The following is a 19864-nucleotide window of genomic DNA, read 5'->3' as shown; positions in this document are numbered from 1 at the left end:
ATATAGAAACTGTATTGTAACTCTTCTGTAAATCCAAATATATCCCCAAATAGGTTTATTTAACCTCCTTTCCCCCCCCAAAAAAACCCTCTATGAGTGGTGGGGGAAAAGTGACCTTTGGATGGGCAATGTAGGGGCATTAAGACATCACTGAAGCCTGTTCTCAATTTCCTATTGGAAAGGAAAGAGAGTATGTATGGAAATTATATGATGTGCCAAGACCTTTTCTGAGTGCCTTCATAGTCTAGCATAATTCTAACAATCCCATGAAATAACCATTATTCTCAGTTTACAAGTGAAGCCTAAAAGGCTCAAGGAGTTAATTTGCTCATTATCACACAGCTGATAAGAGACAGATCCAGAAATAGATCCCAGCTTTTCTACTACATCATGCTTGATGTGTGACCTCTAAGGTTATTACCAGGAGAGAGAGAGAGATTGCTTCCTCATTATAGTTTCATTTTCAACCACCTTCATTCCCTAGGTACAGGCGAAAAGAGAACTTCTTTCCTCCTCTCTGACACATATGTATAAAGCACTCATGCACATTTCTGGCTACATTGCCTGGTTTCTCTCTGGCAGAATTTGGAAAGAGCTTGGGCTTATTCTCTCTAGAAATGGAAATTCTTCATGGCCTCTGGTGTTCCAGCAGGACAGTGTGTGTGTCCTCATCTCTACTCTCTTGGTCCCCACCTGTCACCAGGCTATTCATGGGGCTGGCTCTTTGGGAAGGGAAGGTGCTCAGTATGGGGCAACTGAATATTCCTCTGGTGCGCCCCTGTGAAAAATCATCAGGATGTACTACTGTTTGGTGCTTCCTTCCAAGTCCCAGAGCACCCTGGCCCAGCACTCAGGGGTTTCAGGAAGTTCAACTATGAAAATCTCTTGGATTTGCATTCGGATCCCAGAAGACCTGTTATTCCCTTACTTCTACCAGGAGGTTTATAAAATGTTGGTCTTTATTGACACAGCAAAAAATGTTTTTCACAAACAGAAAAACGGATGAGAAGAGACACACACTCTGGAGCTATGGTGAGTGCTGGGACTGGAGGGTCAAAGCTGGGGGGGGGGGGGGGCGGAGGTGGAGCATGGAGACTTGTATTTCCAGCCTGCATCAGCATTTCTGCCTCTGGGCCTAACCGAGCAGCTGCTGCTTAGGACAGGCAACCATCCTTTTGGTCCTTACAAAACCCGAGAGGTAAGTGTTACTTCAAGGCCTTTGTCAATCCTTTTTCTTTTTCTTTTTTTTTTTTTTTAATTTTTTTTTTCAACGTTTATTTATTTTTGGGGGACAGAGAGAAACAGAGCATGAACGGAGGAGGGGCAGAGAGAGAGGGAGACACAGAATCGGAAACAGGCTCCAGGCTCTGAGCCATCAGCCCAGAGCCCGACGCGGGGCTCGAACTCACGGACCGCGAGATCGTGACCTGGCTGAAGTCGGACGCTTAACCGACTGTGCCACCCAGGCGCCCCTGTCAATCCTTTTTCTTATAACATCATGGGCTTGGGTGGTCATCTGTAAGGAGTTCTGATTACGTCAAACAACACCTTCTTTTGAGCTTGACCATTCCTTGCTGATCTGAGCTGAGCAACATGGTTACCTCATGGTGACAAGAAACACTATTCCTTCTCAGTCTTCAACTAACTGGCCAGACCTGGGCAAAATCAAGTAGAGATAAATCTCCAGGGTCTCTCCTGCAGTGGCTTCTCCGAGGACAGGCTGAATCTGACAGGAGTCCTTCATCCTATTGTGGGGCTTATGATTAGGGGGCAAAGACATGCATAGGGGATGTACTCCGCGTCAATCTGGAGTCCAGCTGTGTCAGAAAACCTCCCTTGAGACAGCACATTCTGACTAGTTTGAGCCAGTACAGAGGGGTCACTATCTCATTCTACGTTAATTCAAGTCAAGAAGGCAGTCAGTTATCTAACAGAGGATCATAGTTAATCTTTTCAATGTTATGATTTCCTGATGAACTCATTTTTCTAACGGAATTTGAAAAATATTTAATGCCTAGCATGGTGGTAATTTTGGTTATGTGTAAGATTTCTTTCATATTTATTTTTATTTTGTTTATTTTTAAAATTTACATCTTAGCATTAAGTGCAGCAATGATTTCAGGAGTAGATTCCTTAATGCCTCTAACCCATTTAGCCCATTACCCCCCCATAACCCCTCCAGTAACCCTCTGTTTAAGAGTCTCTTATGTTTTGGGGGCGCCTGGGTGGCGCAGTCGGTTAAGCGTCCGACTTCAGCCAGGTCACGATCTCGCGGTCCGTGAGTTCGAGCCCTGCGTCGGGCTCTGGGCTGATGGCTCAGAGCCTGGAGCCTGTTTCCGATTCTGTGTCTCCCTCTCTCTCTGCCCCTCCCCCGTTCATGCTCTCTCTCTGTCCCAAAAATAAATAAAAAACGTTGAAAATTAAAAAAAAAAAAGAGTCTCTTATGTTTTTGTCCTCCTCCCTGTTTTTGTATTATTTTTGCTTCTCTTCCCTTATCCTGATGAACTCGTTTAACCTTCCCCAAAACTCAAGGGACGTACTCACATTAGGTTTTATGGGTCAGAACATTTGGACAGAGAGGTTAAGAAATTTGCTCAGAGTCATGTAGCTAATTGGTAGTAAAGCCAGAAATCAAACCCAGACAGTCTGGATTTACTGCATACACTTCTACTCTGTCCCGCCTACCCAGGATAAAATACAGGTAAGATGCCAACCTGTCCCAAACTCTGATATGCTAATGTGAGGAGACACTGGATTTTAATAAAACATACATTATTCATGCTATTAAAGACGTTTCAGGAAGTTGGAAAGATCACTTTTGCAGACATCTTAGAGCCCCTCAGCAGATTTGTATGTTAATTCCGGAGGGAACATCACAGAAAGCTGGATTATAACACATTGACAGGTGCCAGTGATTTACAAACAGGCCTGTACACTGGCATGATTTTATCACTTTAAATTTAATATCATTCGGGGCGCCTGGGTGGCGCAGTCGGTTAAGCATCCGACTTCAGCCAGGTCACGATCTTGCGGTCCGGGAGTTCGAGCCCCGCGTCAGGCTCTGGGCTGATGGCTCAGAGCCTGGAGCCTGTTTCCGAGTCTCTGTCTCCCTCTCTCTCTGCCCCTCCTCCGTTCATGCTCTGTCTCTCCCTGTCCCAAAAATAAATAGACGTTGAAAAAAAATTTAATATCATTCAATACTAGACATATTTCCACTCCATTCCAGACCTTGGCATCTCTTTGTGAATAATCAGGCTTCATCAGTTAAACCTAATCAAGGATTTTGGTTGCCAACTTTAGAAATGAGGCTATACATATAATTAAATGTGAAGGTGTGATCTATCTACTGTTTACAAATATTTAAAGAGATTAAGAATAAAAGACTGATAGGATAAGATTTACTTAATAATCATGATTTTTTTTTTTTAACTATGTGGATCCCAAATCTGTAAGGAAGTGAAAACCTTTTGAGAAACTCCAATTTTATTCCTTTACTCAGATTTTACTGCAATTTCACTGATAGATTTTAGGATTTAAGTCCTATATTCAAGCTATAGCCTCTGAGAATCTGTTTACATGTGGTCTGAGGAGGAAGGATAGATGGAGGCTAGGAAATCTCCCCATACAGCTCCCATTCATTCGTTCACAGATCCTAATAGCAGCTTCAAATGGCTAGAAAGCAGCTGGAGGTGGAAGGAGCCTGAGTTGTTTCTGGGGGAACTGGAGACCCTGCAGACGGTTTGTGACTGTCCAGTTATAGGTGTGCAGCCCAAGCAGGTTTATGCTAAGCTTATTTCTGAGCAGAGCAGTGATAGAGCTCATCTCAGCAAAAGCATGACAACATCATGGGCTTGGGGAAACCTTGGGTTCCCAGCTCCTGATGGTCCCTGCTAGGCTAGAGTATCACGCCACAGCCTTTTTTTCTGTAAACTTCCTCTTGGTCCCAGGCTTGGGGCTTCTTCAGTCCTAGGACTCAGCTGGCAAATCGAAGGCTTAAAGGCTTCCATACCCTTCAGTGCTGGAGACTGATGTCTAATTGCTATAGAAATCTTGTTTCGGGGGAAAAGGGTCTCCAGCCTTCTCTAAGCTGGGTCATTTCTTACAGTGGCTCATAGTTTGGCTATAGGCCATTTGGCGACAGACTTCCCCCATCAGAGAAAGATAAAGTCTTTGCACTATTCATGGTCTTCCGGAGCCTAAATGAGGAAGACTGTAGAGAGGCAGAAAGTGTAATTTAAAATTTCCCCCCACATCCTCAAGAAGGGTCTGCTTGGCATTGATTCCCTCTTTTTGTCTTCCTGTTTTTTCTTTCCAGATATAGTTTTATCATGTTTTTCCTTTGTTCACTCAGGAGATTACTACTATGAGAAGAAAGTTCTTCTTCCTAAACCATGAGCCTATAATTAAATTCACATTCAGGGAAGTTAATAAGCACATGGGCCCCTTATAAACTTAGAATTTTTCTATGAGGAAGTTGACGGGTTGATGCATACAAGTGATCAGAGAGGAGGCAGAGGTGGTAAAAGAGGAGATCCCATACATCTGTAATCCTATTTCATATCCTTTGACATTTGAAGTACTAATAACATTAATAACCATTATAGCTAGCACAAAGCAGCAGCATAACACTGTGCTTAAGGATGTGAATTCTGGAGTCAGACTGCTTAAATTTGAGCCCATGCTCATCCACTTTCTTACATCATGATCTTAAGCAAGTTTTCCAACTACTTGGTAGCTCAGTTTTCACATATGCAAACTGGGAATAATTATACCCACCTCATAAAGCAGTGTGTAGTCCAATATTAGCCATTGTTATTTTTAAGTGTGCTTATTACATTCCCAGCACTGTCCTAAGTCCTTTGCATATATTCTTATTTAATCCTTACAATGATCTCCAGGGAGAAGTATTGTTTTCAAAGATTTTAGAGGTGAGAATGCTGAGGAACAGACAGAAACATGAGGTTTGTAGTCAAATGGACAGAGCTTGAAGCTGGTCTTCTCTTCTGCTGACTCTTTGTGTGGTGCTGGACAGCTTCCTCACCTTTCAGGCTTTATTTCCCCATCTGTAGGAGAATGATGCCACTCACAGGCTTCGGAAGGAGAAAGACTTCATGAGTTAATGGATGTAAAATCCTAGGGTATCTCTGTTTGTTGTTACATTTTAATAAATGCCTACCATGTGCTAAACAGTTTATAGTCTTTCCTACATTCACCCTCTGGTGAGGTTGGTATTTTTTTCCTTTTTCAATGACAAGAACACCTTTTTTGGTGAACTCCTTGTCACCCTGCAGCACTGGAATCAGGGAGGAGGGAACAAACTCCCTTGTATCAGACACTGCAGCACTCTCGGGTCTTGGGCACAGGAGGGTTGTGGAAAGTGACTTGGCCACTGCATCCAGAGGATGAGCCACAATCTCTGTGGACAGGCTGGAAAAACTGGACATGATTGGAGCAGAGAGGCCTAGCTGGCTTGACCCAAGGACCACTTCTAGTAGGTGACCTCACTCCAGTCCCAAACCCCTGTATCTGCTTTGGAGGGAGATGGGGTTGGAGGGAGGGGATAAAAAAACTAGCCTTTAAATTGTCTCAGAGGTAAAGGATCTAGTAACTATAAAGTGTCAAAACATCTTCTTATATAAAACAAGCAAATAGCCTTTGTCTTTAGGCCAGCTTGGATTTAAATCCTGGATCTACCACCTAGCTTCATGACCTTGGCAAAACTATTTAGCTTCTTGGAGCTCCCATTTTTTTTCATGAGAAAATGGAAAAATATCCCACAGGGTTAGAGGATTAAGCAAGAATATGTGTACAGAGCATTTATAAAAGACAAATGTATTGTTTCTGAATTTTACTCTTATTTTGTAAGAAAATGAACTCAGGACACTGAAGTAAGGAGCATGGCAAACAGGAAAAACTGGGAAACAGCAAAGTGTATTTAACTCCATCACACCAATTTAGGGATCTCTAGGAATCAGAGAAAAGTCATGTCCAAGCTTCCAAGCACCTGAGATGGCAGTTCTCTGAACTTTCTTCACGTGTGATTGTGGGCGTGTGGTTGTCATTTCACTCTGCCGTGGACAGAAGCTTTGTACAAAATGATAGGATGCTATGTGGAATGAGAGTCAATGAAAACATGGCTTTGGGTGGGCCCTAAGCTGCTGTTTTGCTGAATAGACCAAGTTGTTTCCAGAGAAAGAGCCTCTCCATTTGGGCTCTGGTCTATTAGATAATGCATGTCTTATGCATTATGTCTGACAGTTTGGGAAAAATTTCATAAGCTGTCTACTAGCACGTGGCCTTGAGAATCAGTCCTGAGTGGGGATCATGATCATTCACTTACCAGATATTTGGCTTACAAGAAGTTAGTCAACCTGAGACTCATTGTGATGATTGTAGATAACATCCTTAGTGTCTGGCAGATGGTCAATAAATGATAGCAACTCTTCTTGTCATCAGAAACTGATGTGTGGATCTGTGCACACTTAAACTGGGACAAAACAGCACATCCCTTTAGGATATCCCTAATATGAGTTTTCATTGCTATGTGCCATTTCTAACACAGTGATTTTCAGAGAACAGAAAGTCAGTTTAGTGCTTATAGGACAAATCATCAGTTCATTCCTTCAACAAAGGCAAAATTGAATGAAGGAAGACAGATAGAAAAGAATGATTCTATTATACAGGCAAATTTGTGGTATTACAAGTCAGAAAGGTGGTAATCACTGACAGGATGGGGTGACTGGAAGGGGTTTCTGAACGTTCTTGGGGGCTGACAGTGTTCTGTTTTCTTGATCTAGGTGCTTGTTACACAGATGTGTTCACTTTGAGGAAATTCATCAATCTTTACACTTAAAATATTTAGGTTTTTCTGTGCATATTTTCCACAAAAAACATATTCTAAGAATTATCAAATATGGTAAATTTGCTGAATAGAAAGATATGTTAGTAGTAATGTTTATGATGCTTAGGGGAGAGTTGACTGAGTAGGCTACAAATGTATGATGGACAAGGTCTCTTCCCTTCTGCATCCAGTATAAAGATCTTCGACCTGGTCCTGCAGAATCAGGAGCCAGGGGATCATTAAAGTTATGACAGGAGACACCCTTCTATAACAAATCTGGTCACTGTGTTTCCTGCCTATACATATACTCATTTAAATGTCCATACTTGCCTTTTAACTATTCTGCTAGTTTAATGGAAATTTGGACAATGAATCAATACAGAGAGACCAAATGAAGAAAGTAGGACAGTTAGGAGGCTGTTATAATATCTAGGGAAATGATGGCAAGTTTTAGTTTTATTGTGATCTGAGAGGAGTGGGGTGTATTCAAATACAATTGATTTGGGGAATGAGTTATGGAATGAAAAGAGATGCTAGGTTTTTTGTTTTCCTTGGAGATTTCACAGATAACAGGAATGGGAGGAAGGCCTGACAGGTATTAGAGGGTAAACTTTGGGGACAAAGTGGGGGAATTACAGTTAGGGCTTCTATGAGACATTCAATTTATAAGGCAAACCAGTGTGAAAATACTTAGCAGATACATGGAGATGCAGTCCTGAGGAGAGAACCTGGGGAAACTAGAAAGCCTGAAGGTGCAACATGAAGTTATGGGATCAGAGGAGTTCACACACTGCACTCTGGGCTCCTTGTTGAGCACTATTAATCCTCTTCAGGTGGTAACCCTCAGACTGGTCAGCTTCACCCTTCTGCCCACACCAAGGAGAACTTCAAAGTACTTGGTGCTGTCATAATCGTGTTTATGGTAAGAGGGCTGAAAGAGATATTTAAGAGCTATGTCCACAGGACTATCTCAAAAGCAGAGTCAGAAGAAAATGTGCAAGCTTCAAGCAGCCAGCGTGAGGTGGAGATAGGACTGGGGAAGATGGTGTTTTAACGAAAGTGAATCATCTGAGTTCCCGTCTTGTTTACTAGACTTAGCTTGAAGAACTCTTGCATACCTCCTCTAAGCCAACCCATCTTTACAGGACAGAAATTTGTCACTATTGAACAGATTCAAAAGAACCTCCTTGGGGCCTCAAAGGAATTTCCAGGAAAGAAATACAGAAAATGTTGGTTTCTTAACAACACCAGAGGAAAAACCAACCAGCCTCCTCAGAGGAAGGTTTTGAAAACACATCCTTTATTTGAATGTGTCCTTTCTGGTGTATTTGTTAACAGATATGTCAGGCTGTGGAAAGCCTGCCTCTAAGAATAAAAATGGAGTCTATACTCCTTATTCTGAATACCATCCTAAACATTGACAGAAAATTATTCTTTCTTCATTATTTAATCTTCACTCTGGAGATTGACCTTTGGGTATAGCTTAAGTGAAAAAAGGAAGTTGTCTAGGTCCAAGAGAAGATATGCAGTGGCTAAAGCAGTAAGCAGAGATCAATCAACTCTTAAAATGTATTCATTGTCACTGTATCCAAAGAGAAGACCAAATTAGCCAGGAAATGGAGGGGAATAGGGCCTCTAAGAGGAATGAGGTTTTTTCGTGGCCTAAGAAAGGGTTATGGGGCAGCTCTTCCTTTCCATCCCACACTTAGTAGGGACTTTATAAGTGATGGTCAAATAAATGAATGCCTCTTACTTGTAGGGCGGACAACTCCTTCCTGGAAACACTATGTTCTCCTGCAACACCAGCACTTCTGGTCATTCTACCTTCCTCCTCACTGGCTTTCCAGGCCTGGAAGCCTCTCATTATTGGGTTTCTATCCCCATCAACCTCATCTGTGTGTTTTCCATCCTGGGTAACGGTATCATTCTTCTCCTGATCTGCATGGATCCAGCCTTACGTGAACCCATGTACATCTTCCTGTCCATGTTGGCAGCCTCCGATCTAGGCCTCTGTGCCTCTACCTTTCCCACCATGATGTGGCTTTTCTGGCTGGGTGCTCGTGAGCTGCCCTTTGATCTCTGTGCAGCGCAGATGTTCTTCATCCATGCCTTCACCTATGTGGAATCTGGTGTGCTGCTGGCCATGGCCTTTGATCGTTTTGTTGCCATCCGGGAACCTCTGCACTATGCCACAATTCTTACCCACTCAGCCATGGCCAAGGTGGGGGCTGCCATCTTGGTGAGGGCTGTCCTGCTCAACCTCCCAGGACCCATCCTCCTGCGGCGTCTGCTTTTCCCCCAGATCAGTGTACTTTCTCACTGCTACTGCCTGCACTGTGACCTTGTGGGATTGGCCTGCTCAGACACCCAGATCAACAGCTTGGTTGGCCTGGTCTCCATCCTCTTCTCACTGGGCCTTGATTCCTCCCTCATTGTGCTCTCATACACCCTGATCCTACAAACAGTACTGGGCATTGCATCACCCGGGGAACAGCTCAAGGCACTCAACACATGTGTCTCACACCTCTGCGTTGTTCTCATCTTTTATTTGCCCAAACTGGGGCTGTCTGTGTTACACAGAGTAGAGAAGCACAGCTATCCTGCTCTGGCAGTGCTCATGGCCAACCTGCATTTCTTGGTCCCGCCTATCATGAACCCCATAGTTTACTGTATCAAGTCTAAGAAGATACGTCAGAGCCTCCTAAAGCACTTCCAGCATAAAAGGGTTGATGTCTTTTAGAAGAGCAGAAGGATCCAATGGTACAAGACCCCTGTGGGGTCTTGGGGCAGGGGAGAGTTAATGTTTGAGGGTTCAATGATTCAGTTTTTACTACTGAGCATTTCGTGGGGGGCACTATTAGCTTCTATAATTACAATTTTGGGGGACTGAGACCATTGAAAAGTATATTTAAGTACCATCTTGATAATCCTCTCATTGCTCTGATTAGAGCCAAACTATTTCAGACTCATATACTGTGACATCTCCTTACCTAGGGGACCTAACCACAGCAACTGAGAGGATGTGTGTGCATACCCATTTGTGAGGCACCTCTCTCTTTTCCTCACTGGATTCCACCCCCCTCAGCCCCCATTTCTAAACCTAAGGAAGAAATATATTCCTATTACATATAAGGTTAGATGTAAATAAACTATATTCACCTTAACACTGGTCTTCTCCCAAACTTGGTATTGACCAGTTCACATAACAAGAAGTAGAAAACAGGGGTTGGAGAGTGAGAAACACATAGGATGACAATGAACATGCTGAATTTATCTAGAACTTATTTGTAGTCTAGGGAGTCATAGTTTTCTCTTGATTCTCTTCATGTGTGTCTCTGCTTTGAACTTGAAAGTAAGTTTGGTCCTGTTAAACTTAGGAAAGATGCTCAGTATAACTTCTGGATAGTGCTGGTTTCTCAAGCATCAGTGGTAAAGGTGGAACAGCCACTCACTTGCAATGCAGGTGATCTGCTAGGATATAAGCCCCATGAGACCGGGGATTTGGGGACTGTTTTGTTCACTGATCTGTCCCCAGCTCCAAGAACAGTGTCTACCATATAATACGTGCTTGGTATATATTGAATAAATGAGTAGGAAAGACAAAGGAAGAAGAAAAAATCTTGAGAGCTGATCCCCAGGAATGGAGAAGACTGAGAGATCCAAATACCTGAGGCCTGTGGGGAGAATGAGCAGTTGGTGAACTGCAATGGAATGAAGTCAGGATGAATATCAGAGGCCTTGGGGATGAGGTATGGCTCTGTCTAGATCACATGGTCCAGAAGGCTGTTTCCAAGGGTGAAGCTCAGAGAGGAGATTAAGTTTTTTTGTGGAGATTTTCCCAAAGCTGCTTGCAAATTTCCAGGGGAAATTTTACCCAGAAACTGAAGGGTGTCCCATTTCAGCTCTAGCATTGTCCTTGGCTTGTTCAGTTCTAAAACAACTAAAAATTTCATGGAAAATTAAAATAGGAATATTCCTGGTAGAAAATAACCACTCAAATCTAATAGAAAAAGCCACAATAGAGTTATTCGAAACTTTTTGTTTATATCTATAGCCATCCACATAATTGGTAATTTAGTGATTGTTGTCATTTCTTTTTTAAAAAAATTTTTAAATAAGACATGGATTTTTTATTTTTGTTAATTTTTAAAAATTTTTTAAAATTTACATCCAAATTAGTTAGCATATAGTGCAACAATGATTTCAGGAATAGTTTCCTTAGTGCCCCTTACCCATTTATCCCATTCCCCATCCCACAACCCCTCCAGTAACCCTCAGTTTGTTCTCCATATTTATGAGTCTCTTGTTTTGTCCCCGTTTTTATTTTATTTTTGTTTCCCTTCCCTTATGTTCATCTGTTTTGTCTCTTAAAGTCCTCATATGAGTGAAGTCATATGATTTTTGTCTTTCTCTAATTTCACTTAGCATAATACCCTCCAGTTCCATCCACGTAGTTGCAAATGGCAAGATTTCATTCTTTTTGATTGCTGAGTAATACTCCATTGTGTGTGTGTGTGTTTGTGTGTGTATACACATACACATACCACATCTTCTTTATCCATTCATCCATCGATGGACATTTGGGCTCTTTCCATACTTTGGCTATTGTTGATAGTGCTGCTATAAACATGGGGGTGCATGTGTCCCTTCAAAACAGCACACCTGTATCCCATGGATAAATGCCTAGTAGTGCAATTTATGGGTAATAGGGTAGTTATATTTTCAATTTTTTGAGGAAACTCCATACTGTTTTCCAGAGTGTCTGCACCAGCTTGCATTCCCATCTTTAAAAATTTTTTTAAATGTTTATTTTTGAGAGAGAGAGAGAGAGAGAGAGAGAATGAGTGAAGGAGGGGCAGAGAGAGAGAGAGAGAGAGAGAGAGAGAGAATCCAAAGCAGGCTCCAGGCTCCAAGCTGTCAGCATAGAGCACGACACAGGGCCTGAACTCATGAACTGTGAGATTGTGACCTGAGCCGAAGTTGGACCCTTAACTGACTGAGCCACCCAGGCACCCGATTGTTGTCATTTCTATGTATCATTTTCATGAACTGAGACAAGAGAGAAGGAGGAACTCAGAGGCAGGAGGCAGGGTGAGGAACTGTGAACCTGATACATGCAGTTCTAGCAGGAAAACTTGTTTCTGCTGTTAGATGTATTTGCATTGGCCACTGTAGCATGGATTCTAAGAACTCAGAACCCTGTGCTTATCAGTAACTAGGAGGAGGCCACTTCAGATCTGTGTCTGAAGGCCACAGATCTTGCCCATTGAGGTCCAGAAGCAAGGATAACAAATCATGAGTTTATAGTTACCATTTTATTTATTTATTTATTTAAAACTGAGTTGAATCCTCAGCAGCTTTTTTTTTAAGTTTATTTATTTTTGAGATAGAGAGAGACAGAGCATGAACGGGGGAGGGGCAGAGAGAGAGGGAGACACAGAATCGGAAGCAGGCTCCAGGCTCTGAGCCATCAGCCCAGAGCCCAACGTGGGGCTCGAACTCACGGACCATGAGATCGTGACCTGAGCTGAAGTCCGATGCTTAACCGACTGAGCCACCCAGACGCCCCTATAGTTACCATTTTAGAATATTATGTCTGGTAATAGCCAACCAAAGGTTTCAGAGTCTAGTTTGACAGGCCACTTTGGAAGAGGAGGTCATTTGTGCTATATAGCTTGTGCTATATGACAAGGTTACACAACAGGGTCACATATCTTGTACTAAATAAGCAACTGTGTTATCTAGGTCCCTCTGCCCACTTTACCCTCCACCCCAATAACAAGAGGTTCCTATCAGAGAGCCAGTATGTCTCTGAGGGTCCACCAACGTCTATCAGGAACCCACAGCTGACATGATTGTGTTCAAAATCACAAGCAGCCTTGGGCAGTTAAAACAAAAACATTGCATACAGGCCCTGAGGCTGGAAAAGTCCATTATGAGGGTTAGCAGAATTAAGTTTGGATATTAGACACCCAATCTAGGATTGTAGGGATCCTTTGGCTTTGTCATTTTTACCTTTTCTCAATAGCAGCACTAAACTTGGAACCTTTTCTCATTTTAATCTCTGTCAATGTAGCATGACCATTCCTACATTCCATGGCTGCACTGACATCAAGAGCTGGAAGGGGTATGATGGTCTCTGTCTCTACTACTTTATCTTCAGGGCACAGACATCCAAGCATATTCCAAATAATGCCTTCTTTTGCTCCACAGACATGAATTATTGAATTATGAATTACTATTGAATTATCTGAGCCTGACACAAAGTGAGGTCCTGAGATGGTTTCTAGAAAGCTGAACTACTAGTTTGCAGTTAAAAGATCAGAGTGTGATACATAGTGGTTTTAGTGTCATTAGTTAAAAAAGTCTGTGTACAGGAATTCTAAAGATCTTGCACTTAATCTTTAAGCTAATAAGACTTTCCCCCACCCATGAAGAAGATTGGAGTTAAAAAAAAATCTTACTCCTGGCCTATAACAGCAAAAGGAAGAGGTCCTCCATGGTAGCTTTAAAAGGGATTCTAATTTTCTGCAGCCAGAAGACAGACTGCTGAAAATCATTCCCAGGATAGGACTGTAAGGGTGGCAGAAATATAAAGATGACTGAATTACAGGCTCAATAGATCATCTATATCAAAATAAATTTCCTGACACAGAAAGTATGGGGCCTTATAAGCAGGAAATGAGGCATTTCAGTGAATGAGCCTAATACTACTGGACCTTCAATATTTTCCAAACTTTCTAGGCTGGCAGAAGTGTCTCTTTTCCTCTTGCAAGCAGAGAACAGTTCCTTTGCCTGGGAATCATGACATTATCTTACTTGAAGCAGGTGCTTTGCAAGAGGTTTGTTGCTCTCTTCAAGATCTACTTCATCACTTTTCATTATTTTCAAGCCAAGTTATACCTTAGAATAGTGTAGGTGGAGAAAGACAGTATTTGCTTCTAGAGGCCATAACTTACATGCATAGAAAATTGTAGAATGTATAAATATAGTGTACCTCTTATCTCCCCCCATCAAGAGTGCCAGAAGTCTGAATTCCAGTTGAGAAACATTATATTAACATAATAAAATTCCTATACAGATTCTTCCTTCACCAGTGTCTTCCCTTCTTTGCCGTCTTTTCCTCTTCTGACCCTGTATCTTATGGTTGCTCAGGCTCTGTATACCAATATTAAGTCTTTGGCAACTGTCTCTATTTCTTAGAAATACTGATGGATTGTCTTGACCCATTTCACACAGATATTATTCTGTTTCTAGCCACCAAAGCACTTAGTATTTGTCTTCTGACTCTTGAGATGGTCCAGGCAGTAATTTTATAGCTACTCATTGCTCAGAGCACTTATTAGTAACAATAACTTGTTTAGGCCTATTTAATTACTCATCTGAATAGGATATAATATTGGCCCCAGGCCTATTGGAGTTACAAAACATAGAAAAGTGATGTCATGAGAAAGTCTTATAATCCTGTTAGGAGAATGCTTAAATAGTGGGTATCAGAAAGGACAAAGAAACCAAAGGGCTCTAAAACTGACCTTCAGGTGAGGAGAACAGGTGGGTCTAAGGAGCAGATGAGACAATAGTACAGTACATGTTAGATGAACCAGCTGGACAAGAATGAAAGGAGTAGAGAGTGCAATAATCCTGGCCGCTAGGTATAATTTTTCCTGTGTTACAAGGTCAGGGAGACTGCAAGGAATTAACTGCGCATAGCTTTATTTAGGGTAGCATCCCCGATATCAGAAATTTCCTGTTTTTGGGAAACAGAGTTTGACATTTTAGTTTCACTAAGTTGGGAACAATTGGTAACACCTCAGACTTTGATTAAATCTTCAGAAAAGCTGTGTCTTAATAGTATGTCCACACACTAAGAGCTATGATCTTGGAATAAGGATAAAATGAAACAATAAAGTCTTAAAGCCTAAAGTTAAACTTCATAGGGTAAGATCATTGATTCAGCAATAAGTTAAGTATTCCTGCCAGAAAACACTCAAGGAAAAATAACAGAATCCAGAGATTTTTCAATACATCATTTACAATGTCTAGTATACATTGAAAAATTACTATACATACCAAAAAAGGAACAATCAAGAGGAAAAAAAAGCAGAAAGAGGCATCTCATAACCCATATTTTGGGATAAAAATATGTTCTCTTTGTGTTTGTAATCAAAAATTAAAACAAATATTTCAGCATAAATATAAAAACAATTAAAAAATATAAAGGGGATGCCTGAGTGGCTCATTCAGTTAAAGGTTGACTCTTGATTTTGACTCAGGTCGTGCTCTTGCAGTTGTGGGATTGAGTGATTCATTAGGCTCTGTGCTGACAGCATGGAGCCTGGTTTGGATTCTCTCCCTCTCTCTATCCTGCTTCTCTGCTCACACTCTATCAAAATGAATAAACTTAAAAAAAATACAAAGAAGATGGATAGACAACTGTTAGTATGCAACCTCCTTTGGAGCTTCTCAGTTGTAATCTGAAACTGGCCCCTGTACATAGAGGGCAAGGAGAGACTGAAGAAAAAGGCAAATCACTCCAGATTGGTGGGTGGAAGGTTTAATAAGCAAGGAAATTTACATATGAGGCTCATCTTGGGCAGCCATAAGGTGAGTTGATCTCTGCATACACTCACCAGAATCTTAAAAGTTTATATAGAGGCCTTAGCTGAGCAAAGTCACGTATATCATACAAATGGTCTCAAAAACACCTTACTCTTGGGGCACCTGGGTATCTCGCTTGATTAAGCATCTGTCTCTTGATATTGGCTCAGGTCATGATCTCACAGTCAGGAGATCAAGCCCTGCATTGGGATTCTTTCTCTCTGCCCCTCCCTGACTCTCTCTCTCTCTCTCTCTCAAAATAAAACAAGCATAATACCTTACTCTCTCAAGGATGTGTCCTTGGAACAGCTCCCAGTGTGAGAGTGGGAGGCAGAGCATACATCCTAAGGACCCAGGAAGAGGAGAGGAGTCTCTGGTTGCCTGGGTTCAGCAGTTCTCCTGATATGGAGATTTAAGGAGAAATTTAGAAACTGCATAAGCATAATGGAATGAAATGAAACTTTTAGATCTGCAAATATATCTGAAGTAAAATCATTTTTGGGAATAACATGAGATTGTACAATGCAAAGGAAAGGATAGAGAACATGAAGACCAAGTCAATAAACATTATCTAGTATTCTATTACTTAGTTAATATTAACTAGTTAACTAGTATTCTATTAACTAGTTAATAGAAGCAGAGAGAAAATAGTTTAAATAAATGGAATGACATTTGGGTCTCTATCAAGTAGTCTTAGAGATAGGTGTTGAAGTCCAAGAAGGAGAAGAATGGGTCAGAAAAATACTTGGTGAATGAATTAAAACATTTTTTCAAATTTCATTACAGAATAATAAAATTAACCCACAGACCCAGGAAATTGAGCCCCCAGAAAAATGAATACAAAAAAACTATACATTGATACAAAATCAAACTGATGAAAACCAAATACAAAGAAAAAAATATAACCAAAAGTTCTGAAAAAAGGTATTACATATATGGGAATAATGGTAAGAATGATGACTGACATTTGTAAGAAAAAAATGATAAAAAAATAAAGGACTAACATATTTAACGTGCTAAAAGGAAGAATAAACCCATCAATATAGAATTCTATAACTAGCAAAAAATTTTTTACCAAAAAAAATTTTCAGGGGCACCTGGGTGGCTCAGTCAGTCCAACTCTTGATTTCAGCTCAGTCATGATCTACCAGTTTGTGGGTTCAAGCCCCCTGTCGGGCTCTGTGCTGATTGTGCAGAGCTTTCTTAGGATTCTCTCTCACTTTCTTTCTGCCCCTCCCACCACTCTCTCTCAAAATAAATAGACTTAAAAAAAATTTGTAAAAATTTTAAGGAAAAATTTTTTCAGGTAAAAGCAGAGACTTTCTTTCCAATAAACTTATACTACAAAAATGTTAAAGTAAATGATTCATGTTGAGAAATACTTTATGAAAATTTAGATCTATGGGAAGGAAAGAAGAGCACTGAAAATAGTAAATATATACACAAAAGTTTTCTTTTATTAAATCCTTTAAGTTGGTTTAGTTTTTGAAGTTTATAATGTATATAAAATATATGTAAATATACATTTTATGTAAAATATATATAAAAATAACAAAGGACAGAACTAAACTGTTGTAATATTCTTATGATTTCCATGAAGTGGTATAACATTAATTCAAGGAAGATTGTGATAAATGGGGTAAATCCTAGAGCTACCAATAGAACAATAATATGAAGTACAGCTAAACACAAGTAGAGGGAATAAAATGGTATTTTAGTATATGTTCAATTAACCCCCCAAAATGCAATACAGGAGAAATAAGGGAACAAAGAATACAAGAGACATATACAAAACACATAGTAAGATAGACTTAAGTATATTATAACATTAAAAGTAAACAGATTACATATTCCAGTTAATATGCAGAATTTATCAGACTACATACATAATCAAGGCCCAACTTATGCTCTTTATAGTTAACTAAATATAAAGTCACTTGAAGTTTAAAAGTAAAAAGATAGAAAATGTACTATACAATTTAAGCAGAAGAACATAGGTTGTATAATATCAGCAAAATTGACTTAAATGCAGATTACTACTCATAATGTTAAGTGTCAATTCATCAAGAATATATAAAAATTATAAATTTGTATGCACCTAATAACAAAGCTACAAAATACACAAAGCAAAACTGACAGAAATAAAAGGAAAAATAGAGAAATCCACAACTGTAGTTAGAGATTTTAACAGTTCAGTGACTGACAGAAGAACCAGATAAAAAAATCTTTAATATGATAAAGTTGATCATTGATCAACTTGACCTAAGTGACAATCCTAAAACACACTCCAAATATGCAGGAACATTTTAAGTGCACATGGACTATTCACCCAGATAGACCATATAAAGGGCCATAAAACAAGTGTGAATACATTTTGAAGGACTGAGATACAGTGTATGTTTTCCAACCATGATGGAATTAAATGATACATTAATAGTAATAAATAATATAGAAAAATCACCAAATACTAGGAAAGTAAGCAACACACTTAAAATAACCAATGGGTCACAAAAAAAAGTCATAAGGGAAATTAAATAGTACAAAATTTTTTAACAGAACATATCAAAATTTGTGGGATGCAGCTAAAGCAAAGCATGGAGAGTTTATACATACACTCTTTTTTTTTTATTAGGAAACATGTTTAAAATCAATGGTCTAAGTTTCCACCTTAAGAAACTAGAAAGAGAATAGACTATTAAACCCAAAGTAAATAGAAGAATGGAAATAAAGAGTAGAAATTAAAGAAAAACAAATAGAGAAAAAAGAAAAATCATCAAAACCACAGTCTGGTTCTAAAATTAAAATTGGCACACCTCCTCTCCCCACCCCCCGCATGACAAAACAGGACAAAACAAACACAACTAATATAATAAGTGGTGACAAGTCCTACAGAATTGAAAGGATTATAAGGGGATATTATAAATAATTTTATACATATGTTGGTATATTATAACAGTTGTTACTTTGAGAATCTAGACGAAGTGGGAAGATTATGAAAATAGAACATTTGAATAGAATTCATTAAAAATTAAATATAAAATAGGGGCGCCTGGGCGGCTCAGTCAGTTGAGTGTCTGACTTCGGCTCAGGTCATGATTTTGCAGTTCATGAGTTTGAGCCCTGCGTCGGGCTCTGTGCTGACAGCTCAGAGCCTGGAGCCTGCTATGGATTCTGTGCCTCCCTCTCTCTGCTCCTTCCCCACTCATGCTCTGTCTCTCTCAAAAATGAATAAACGTTAAAGAAAAATAAATGTAAAATAAAAAAAAAGGAAACTTCAGATCCAGATTTCTTTCCTGTGTAATTGTATCAAATGTTTAAGGAATAAATGTTACATGAATGTTTTCAGAAAACAGAACAATAAGGAACACTTTATTACATTTTATGAGTAAAAAAAAAGCCCTGATATAAGAACTTGACAAGAAAATTACAAGAAACTTAAAAGATCAGTATCTGTCATGAACATAGACACAATTATCTCTATCAAAACATTAACAAACTAATTCCAGCAATATACAAATATGGTACCACATCATGACCAAGTGGGGTTTATTCCAGGAATGCAAGGTAGTTTACCACTTAAAAGTAAGTCAATTAGTATACTATATTAATAACATGAAGGAGAAAAATCATGTGATCACCTAACTATATGAAAAAAATATGATGACTAAATTCAACATCATCTGGATAATAACTTTCAACAATTGGTAAAGGGAACCTTTGAAAAACCTACAGTTAGCATGATACTTAGGAAAGTATTCAATCTATCATAATTAAGATCAGAAACAAAGCAAGGATGTTTGCTTAACTCTATTGAATATTGTATCAGAGATCCTAGCCAGTATGAAATCTGAAAAAATAATTTCTACAAAAATTATTGCTAGGGTTTTGATATGATTTCTAACAAATTGATTTCAAAACATATATAGGAATGTAAAGAACATGGAACAGCCAGAACCACTGTGGAAGTATAATGTTGGAAGACTTACACTACCTCCTTTCGAGACTTATAATAAAGTTAAGACAGTGTTGATATGAGGATATAAGATTTATATGATAGTCAAATAGATTAACAAAAGAGAAGAAAATTCAGAAATACATCCATACATAAAAAGTTGACTGATATTTGGCAAAGTTGTCAAGGAAATTTTGAAATACATCCATACATAAAAAGTTGACTGATATTTGGCAAAGTTGTCAAGGAAATTTTGAGAAGAGTCTTTCAACAAATTGTGGAACTGAATATCCATAAATGAAAAAATAAATCTTGATCTCTACTTCACACCATATATAATTATAATTTGTGTTTGATCACAGACCTAAAATTAAAAGCTAAATCTATAAAACAAAGTACTAACCATGAATAAGATTGTTAATTTTATCATAACTAAAATTTCTTTTTATCAAAGGAGACTAGTAATAAAATCA

The 19864-nt window shown here is 39.4% G+C and overlaps 1 protein-coding gene across 1 annotated transcript; it reads left to right on the top strand.

Moving 5' to 3' along the window:
- Positions 1-8627: 8627 nt before the first annotated feature.
- LOC112865733 (olfactory receptor 51H1-like) lies at positions 8628-9581 on the top strand. Its single transcript, XM_025928808.1, has one exon. The coding sequence runs from the start codon at positions 8628-8630 to the stop codon at positions 9579-9581; it is 954 nt and encodes a 317-aa protein (XP_025784593.1).
- The last annotated feature ends 10283 nt before the right edge of the window (positions 9582-19864 follow it).

This window comes from Puma concolor, chromosome D1, assembly GCF_028749965.1.
Source record: "Puma concolor isolate L17-30 chromosome D1, mPumCon1.1.hap2, whole genome shotgun sequence".
NCBI lineage: Eukaryota > Metazoa > Chordata > Mammalia > Carnivora > Felidae > Puma > Puma concolor.
This window is presented reverse-complemented; position numbering and strand designations above follow the sequence as displayed.

Bases quoted from the DNA above. Each gene is read 5' to 3' on its own strand.
- LOC112865733 (XM_025928808.1), top strand. From the start codon at position 8,628: ATGTTCTCCTGCAACACCAGCACTTCTGGTCATTCTACCTTCCTCCTC.